Here is an 8,249-nt window from a genome sequence, read left to right on the forward strand (position 1 = left end):
ACCATTAGAAATGATACGTTACTTGAGATTAGGTTATAAATGATACTATGGCTTCCATCCTGGGCTCTCACTCGCCTTCTCTTTCTCTCTTAGATTAACTGCTTTGGGGAAAGACAGCCGCCAAGCCTATCAACCCTATGGAGATACCCATGTGGTGAAGAACTGAGGCTTACCAACACCATTAGGTGAGCCTGAAAGCAGATTTTTGAGCCCCAGTAGAACGTCAGTTGCTTGCTGCCCCAACTAACCTAGCCACCATCTTATTTTTATAAAGTTTAAGCCTTAAGGGTTTTTTTAATTCTTTGCCACTTCTGCATGCTTCTCTTTAACACTCAAGAACAGCTGTGACATGTTAATGTGATTCCCAAGTATGCACATTACCTTTATTCCTTAAAAAGCATCCTTTTGAGAGGTCCTATGCCAAAACTATCCAGCTAAGTTTCTCCTGGACTCCTGAACCACAGAAACTGTGAGGTGATAAACGTTTGTTTTAAACCACTACATCTGGGGTAGTTTGTTACACAGCAATAGATAACTAATACAACTGGGAAAGTAACAGTTCAGAATTTATAGTAAAATTTGGGTTCAAATCCAGGCTATGATGCTTACTAACAGAACAACCCTGGCAAAGTAATTAATCTCCTGAGCCTCAGTTTCCTTTCCTATAAAATGAAAAAATGGAAACTACAGTAATACGTGTTACAAAGTAAATAGCACATCCTAAAACTAGGATATAAAATAATCAAGCCAGAAATAAGTATATAGCAAAAACAAATCTGAACCCCAAGACAATGAAGTTCAGGGACCCCATCTAAAATAAGCTGAACACTCATCTGTTAAGTGTTATAAAAAGCAGCTGTTCATGGTCTTTGAATTGAAATAAAGGATCAGACTTACTTCTAAACACCCAAAAGGTATGGAAAAACGCAAACTGTAACCTACTTACCTAAAAGTAAAATTTATATCATTATTTCAGACCTACGAAAGCAAAACTATATAGTTTATAAGCAATCTAAGAAGCTGGAAGGTTGGGCACAGTGGGTAATCCCAGCACTTTGGGAAGCCAAGGCAGGCAGATCATCTAAGGTCAGGAGTTCTAGACCAGCCTGGCCAACATGGTAAAACCCTGTCTCTACTAAAAAATACAAAAATTAACCAACATGGTGGCGCGTGACTGTAGTCCCAGCTACTCGGGAAGCTGAGGCAGGAGAATCACTTGAATCCGGGAGGCAGAGGTTGCAGTGAGCTGAGATCATGCCACTGCACTCTAGCCTGGGCAACAGAGCAAGAATCCGTCTTAAAAAAAAAAAAAAAAAAAAAGCCAGAGGTCTACTCTATTTAGATTGAAATCCTTTATACCCCTCTAGATCCCAGACCTGGCACTGGAATGGGGTTTACTCAGTTTGCTGTTCACCAAATTGCTCTCTTACCCAAAAAATGGAGGTAGCAATTCTGATGTCACACTCAATTCAGATATTTTATAAGGACTAAAGATAATATACATATTTGAGATCACATTAATGTGGCACAGCTGTTCTTGGGTGTTAGAAGAAGAATGTAGAAGTGGCAAAGGAGAAAGAAAACCTTAAGGTTTAAACGTTATTAAAATACGATGATGGCTAGGTGTAATGGCACACACCTGTAGTTCCAGCCACTTTGGGAGGCTGAGGTGGGAGGACTGCTTGAGCCTAGGAGTTGAAGACCAGCCTGGGCAACACAGTGAGGCCCTGTCATAAACTAAAAAGACAGTATGATGATTCTGAGTTGCCTCTAGTTGTGTTCATTATAAAGAATTGTGATGGTCGGCCACGTGCAGTAGCTCATGCCTGTAGTCCCAGCACACTGGGAGGCTGAAGTGGGCAGATCACCTGAGGTCAGGAGTTAGAGATCAGCCTGGCCAATATGGTGAAACCCCATCTCTAGTAAAAATACAAAAATTAGCTGGGCATGGTGGTGCGCACCTGTAATCCCAGCTACTCGGGAGGCTGAGGCAGAAGAATCGCTTGAACCCAGGAAGCAGAGGTTGAAGTGAGCCGAGATCACACCACTGCACTCCAGCCTAGGCAACAGAGTGAGACTCTGTCTCAAAAATAAAAAATAAATAAAAAACAAAAACAAAAAACTGTGATGGTCAATCAGATCTCCTCAGGAGGCAGGAATCTCCCAGCCAGGCAACTGGAGACATAATCGCCCAGCTCACAGGGCTCTGGCTAGGCTGTCAGGACAATGTAGGCTAAGAATGGATCAGAAGCACTCTCTCTCTAAATTCATCCTACCTTCTAACTAATCAGTACTAGTACTTTAATGCTAAAGCCCAGAGACAACTAAGTGGTCTGCTGGTACTGCATATCTTTGATTTCAACAGTCCCCTACGATCACTATATTCATGTATCGGCTCCCTCTTCATGCAGTGTGCCTAGAAGTGATCATGCAGATATGTGCAGAATCCAAATTGTGGTTTGTGCTTATTAACTCTTCTGAAAAGATGTACAGATCCAGGTCAGAAAATGTTCCCTAACACTTCTCCACATGCAAATTGTTGAAGTATACACAGACCATTAATTTTTTTTTTTTTTTTTTTTTTGAGACAGAGTCTCGCTCTGTCACCCAGGCTGGAGCGCAGTAGTGCAATCTCAGCTCACTGCAAGCTCCACCTCCCGGGTTCACGCCATTCTCCTTCCTCAGCCTCCCGAGTAGCTGGGACTACAGGCACCTGCCACTGCGCCTGGCTAATTTTTTTTATTTTTAATAGAGACAGGGTTTCACTGTGGTCTTGATCTGACCTCATGATCTGCCCGCCTCAGTCTCCCAAAGTGCTAGGATTACAGGCGTGAGCCACCGCACCTGGCCTACACAGACCATGAATTTTTGTTGTTGTTGTTGTTTTGACACGGAGTCTCACTCAGGCTGCAGTGCAATGGTGTGATCTCGGCTCACTGCAACTTCCGTCTCCCGGTTCAAGCGATTCTCCTGCCTCAGCTTCCCAAGTAGCTGGAACTACAGGCACCTGCCACCGCACCTGGCTAATTTTTTTTTTTTTTTTTTTTTTTTGTATTTTTAGTAGAGACTGGGTTTCACCGTGTTAGCCAGGATGGTCTCGATCTCCTGACCTTGTGATCCACCCGTCTCCACCTCCCAAAGTGCTGGGATTACAGGCATGAGCCACCGCGCCTGGCCAATAGACCATAAATTTTCTAACATTCAATTATTTAAAATAGATTTGTACACATTAAATGAACCATGGTACTTACATATAGAGATCCATAGGAAACTCCTTCATCATGTGTGTTACAATAAACTCTACCATCAGGTCTGAAAGGGGAATAGAGAAAAACTGGATCAATTACAATGGAATTCATTCCTTGCCTTTGAGTTGGAAAAAAAGCTTCTGAGTACACCTTGCACTCACACTGAATGGCATCCACTAACCACATCTTTATTCATATACACTTATTTTATATAACATACTTTGTGTAACACTGTTCACCACCTGCCACTTGTAAAGTAATAAGAAATTATTTTACCTGCTGACCTCCAGAAGGATACCCTGACCTGCCAATAAATTCAGATAAATGGAAAATTTCATTGTATAGATATTTCATCCCATGGCATTAATGCAGACCACTAAAGGGAAATCATATTCTGAGACTAGACAATGAGGCAAGCAGAGAAGAAATTATGGATCACATTTGTGTAACCAGAGACTCAGCTCTAAAGCTATGTCAGTCAATCTCATCTTACTATCATGCTCAGTTAGACAGATATTGACTTAAATGGGCTGTGGGGCTTTGGGTCAATAGAGGCTTATTATATAGCCTTAATTACTGTTTCTAAAATTAAGTAGATTTAGAAACTGGGGCTCAATATCCAAGTGAAATGGGATTAAGAATTCAGCTAATTCTCTGAGGAAAATGCAGAATTCTGGACAGACAAAATCACTCAAGACACAGCCCCCTACCTGTCAACTCAGTCAGCCTCATCTCAGTTTAATTTACTCAGGGAAAGTTTTGTATATGTGAACCATGAACTTCAAGCCTCCTGGATAGCTGGCACATCAATTCGAACCAAGAAAGGATGGGAAGAATTTGAAATCTTTTTTTTTTTTTTTTTTTTTTTTGAGATGCAGTCTTGCCCCGGCTGGAGTGCAATGCTGCGATCTCGGCTCACTGCAACCTCTGCCTCCCTGGTTCAAGCGATTCTCCTGACTCAGCCTCCTGAGTAGCTGGGATTACAGGTGCCTGCCACCACACCCGGCTAATTTTTGTATTTTCAGTACAGATGGGTTTTCACCATGTTGGCCAGGCTGTTCTCAAACTCCTGACCTCAAGTGATCCGTCCACCTTAGCCTCTCAAAGTGCTGGAATTACAGGTGTGAGCCACTGCGCCCAGTCTGAAATTTTGATCAAGAGTAAGATATTTAACAAATGTAAATCATGTATCAAGTTTAGACATAGCCATTTGTCTCCCTGGAATGACTTTTTTCTTTGAATGACAGGACCCTTTTACTGACCACTCTATAACTGGGGTTGCTTTACCAAACACAACAATAAACATAGGTTTTTAGGCCAGGGAAAAAACATAACTAATAATTTCTTTGCAGAAGAAGCACATTAACCAGGTTCTACTCTTCATCTTCATCATGAAAGCCTATTGCTATCACAGAACAATGTCAATGTTGATAATACTCACTCACCCAGTACTGCACATACTAAAGGACGGCAGGGAAGATTCTTGTCTGCTGCCTTCTTCCTGTGTCTCATAGGCTTCACACACAAAAAATGAAGAAAGGAAATTAGGCACTGACATCCAGTGGTCTATCATCATGTTCCTTGTGCAAATAAAATCACTATTGCAGGGATACTTCTTTTCTTTCTCTTTTTCGCATGGTGGGAGTGGAATGGGGTAGCATGGGGTGAGGCAGGGAAGGGAGGACTTGTGAATATTCTGTTATCAGTGCACGCCTGTTACAAAATTACAATTCACAGCCTCAAAGGGCACTAGAGAATACTACAATGGGAAAACTGTTGGTTTTACTTTGCTTTTAGTTATATAAGTGGCATTACTAATGACAAAAAGGTACACTGGTATTTTTGACAATAAATAATTAAAAAAAAAAAAAGAGGAAGTGATGGTGCCACCTGTAGAAGCAGCAACAGTAGCAGTGGCAAAAAAAACAAAGTAAGTTTTAAATCTAAACCTCAATGTAATTTTTTTTTTTTTTTTTTTGCTGGAGTGCAGTGGCACAATCTTAGCTCACTGCAAGCTCCGCCTCCCAGGTTCACACCATTCTCCTGACTCAGCCTCTTGAGTAGCTGGGACTACAGGCGCCCACCACCACACCCAGCTAATTTCTTGTATTTTTAGTAGAGACGGGGTTTCACCCTTTTAGCCAGAATGGTCTCGATCTCCTCACCTCGTGATCCACCCGCCTCGGCCTCCCAAAGTGTTGGGATTACAGGCGTGAGCCACCAGGCCCAGCCCTCAATGTGATATTTTTTTAATATACCTCCAAGTTTTAGGAAATTCCCTGATCCTCCATATTCTGTTTACCCACTTCTCAGATGAACAAATCAGAGCAGCAGCTAGTCTTACCCGATCAAAAATTATACTACATTTTGAAAACAAAAGGCTTAGAACGATTTCCTTGCTAAAACCTATGTTATTGAAATCCAATATCAGGCCAGGCGCGGTGACTCACGCCTGTAATCTCAGCACTTTGGGAGGCCAAGGCGGGCAGATCATCTGAGGTCAGGAGCAGGAGACCAGCCTGGCCAACATGGTGAAACCGTCTGTAAGGAAAATACAAAAATTAGCTGAGCATAGTGGTGGGCACCTGTAAACCCAGCTACTCGGGAGGTGGAGGCAGAAGAACTGCTTGAGCCCAAGAGGCAGAGGTTGCAGTGAGCAGAGATCACACCATTGCACTACAGCCTGGGATAGAGAGAGAGACTCCATCTCAAAAAATAAAAAAAGACAAAAAAAAAAAAAAAGAAATCCAGCATCATTGCCACGCTTGTGAATTTTCCAAAACTCTCGAATAAGAAACAGCTCCATGACACACAAAAGTCCCAACAAGCATGGGTCTGTTGAACAGCCGTCATGCAAAGCCCTTTGGCACAACTTTACACCCACATTTGTTCTAGTAGGATCAATTTCATCCCAACTCTGCCGACACACAAAATATTTCCTCTAAGAAAAAACAAGAAGCAAAAGAAACACCTACCATTCTATGTAAGTTTACTCGAAAATTCATGTTGTCATCATGCAAAAATGCATTGGCATATTGATCCTAATAAAAATATAGAGAAAAAGTAAGAAGTGAGAGCTATATTTAAGGAACTGTTTGTAATCTATCACACTTCGTACAAATCCTTAGACTTTAAGAACTACTTCCAAGGATCAGGTGGACAGCTAATAGGATGAGCCTAGAGGCTTATGTCAAACCCTACTTAAGCCATGAGATTTTTCTTTAGTATAATTTCCTAGTGTATCTCTAACTGGTCAAAAATTTCCAAGCAAAAACAATAAAAATTAAGACACAGGGACTTAAGGCAGATGCTGAGAGGAATGAGAGGAATCTGTTTTCCTATTCCCTCTTCCGTCCCATCTGCCCAAGGAGCTGGCTCTGTTTGTGATAGCTTAAAGGTTTTCATAGGGGCTGCAGGATTCATGTGCAGGCTCCACACGAGGGTTTAGGAGCAAGAAGAAAAATCTGTGCTCTGCTGGGAATGGGCTCAGCCCAACAGAAGCAAACTGCTTCGCAGGCAGCATGGAAGCAGACAAGACTCTGTCTATTCCAGGCTTTCCTGAAGACTGATGGAAAATCAAAAACCTCTTACCATGGATTAGTAATAAACATCCCTTGGCCCTTTCCCAACACCCTTTCTGAAGATCTGACAAGCCTACAGACTCCAATTACAAGGAACTGTTACAATTTGTGAAAAACAACTCCTTTAAAGATTTTCTTAGAAAAAATTTTGAAAAGCAATTATACCAAGCCCACTGCTAATAAGCAGCTCTTCTATAACCAGTCACCCCTAATCTTGTGAAAAGGAGGTCATCTTTCCACAGAGAACATGAAGACAGAAAGACAGAGAGATCTCTACTTCATGTGGACTACCTTCACCATTTTTCTTAAGAGAGAAAAGAGCAGAGTGGGGAAGAGTAAAGGGAAAGGTTGAAGCTATAAATTTAGCTCTAAATTCACTCAAGTTCTGCCATGACTGTGTGTCACCAAGATACATGGTGAGTTTGAACCTAGTTAGTCCAACCAAAAGAGGCTTCTTAAAAAGCCAAAGCACCTCTTCTTTTTTCCCCTCAGCTCTTGTTCTTAGGCAAACTGCAATTACTGAGTTTCCAATTCCCCTCTCTGGCTTTACTCTTCACCCCTTCACCCCATCACAGGAAACCTGAGCTCCTTTTTTATTTTTATTTTTTAAACTGCTCCACTGCCGGGCATGGTGGCTCACCCCTGTAATCCCAGCACTTTGGGAGGCCGAGGTGGGTGGATCACCTGAGGTCAGGAGTTTGAGACCAGCCTGGCCAACATGGCAAAACCCCGTCTCTACTAAAATTACAAAAATTAACTGGGCAAGGTGGCGCGTGCCTGTAATCCCTGCTACTAGGGGGGCCGAGGCAGGAGGATCGCTTGAACCTGGGAGGCGGAGATTGCAGTAAGCCGAGATCATGCCACCGCACTCCAGCCTGGGCAACAGAGCGATATTCCGTCTCAAAACAAACAAACAAACAAACTGCTCCACAGTTTAAAAACACAGTGCTAAACAGCACGGAAGCAGACAAAACCCTGTCTATCCGTGGCTTCATCAAAGACTACACTGTAGTGGGAAGAGACAGATACACAAAGGGGGAAGATTTTCTCTCCTAAACTTTAGGACCCTAAACATCATGAGACAAGAATGGGGTGAGGGGAGGAAGGGAAAGATAGCACTTTGTAAAAGGCTGCCTAATAGCAGAAGGCTGGTGAGACCTACCTCAGCAATACATGTAAGGATAATTAGACAGAGTTTGCCACTGTGAAGCCTGTGTTCATCTGTAAAGAAAAAAGAAACTCTTCTCTGTAAATCATCCAGACCATGTTTCAATATAGAACAAGGATGTGTATCATAAAAGGAAACATTCACACTTTCTCTTCCCACAAAATCCATAAATTAAAATCAAGGTACTACTATAGTAATTCTTGCTTCCCTTCTAGGCAAAAGAATTCCCCCAGAAGATTTTTTTTTTTTTTT

General features: G+C 42.2%; 1 protein-coding gene across 1 annotated transcript in view; it reads right to left on the reverse strand.

Annotated features, from left to right (window-relative positions):
* Positions 1 to 8,249, reverse strand: part of LOC105537776 (chromosome unknown open reading frame, human C10orf76) — a 234,786-nt gene that overhangs the window by 153,573 nt on the left and 72,964 nt on the right. Inside the window, exons 18-19 of the mRNA XM_011977448.1 lie at positions 4,694 to 4,763; positions 3,252 to 3,312 (exon numbers count right to left, since the gene is read on the reverse strand). Coding sequence (XP_011832838.1) covers positions 3,252 to 3,312; positions 4,694 to 4,763 — 131 coding nt within the window. The remainder of the gene's footprint in view (positions 1 to 3,251; positions 3,313 to 4,693; positions 4,764 to 8,249) is intronic.

This window comes from Mandrillus leucophaeus, unplaced genomic scaffold (assembly GCF_000951045.1).
Source record: "Mandrillus leucophaeus isolate KB7577 unplaced genomic scaffold, Mleu.le_1.0 Scaffold18, whole genome shotgun sequence".
NCBI lineage: Eukaryota > Metazoa > Chordata > Mammalia > Primates > Cercopithecidae > Mandrillus > Mandrillus leucophaeus.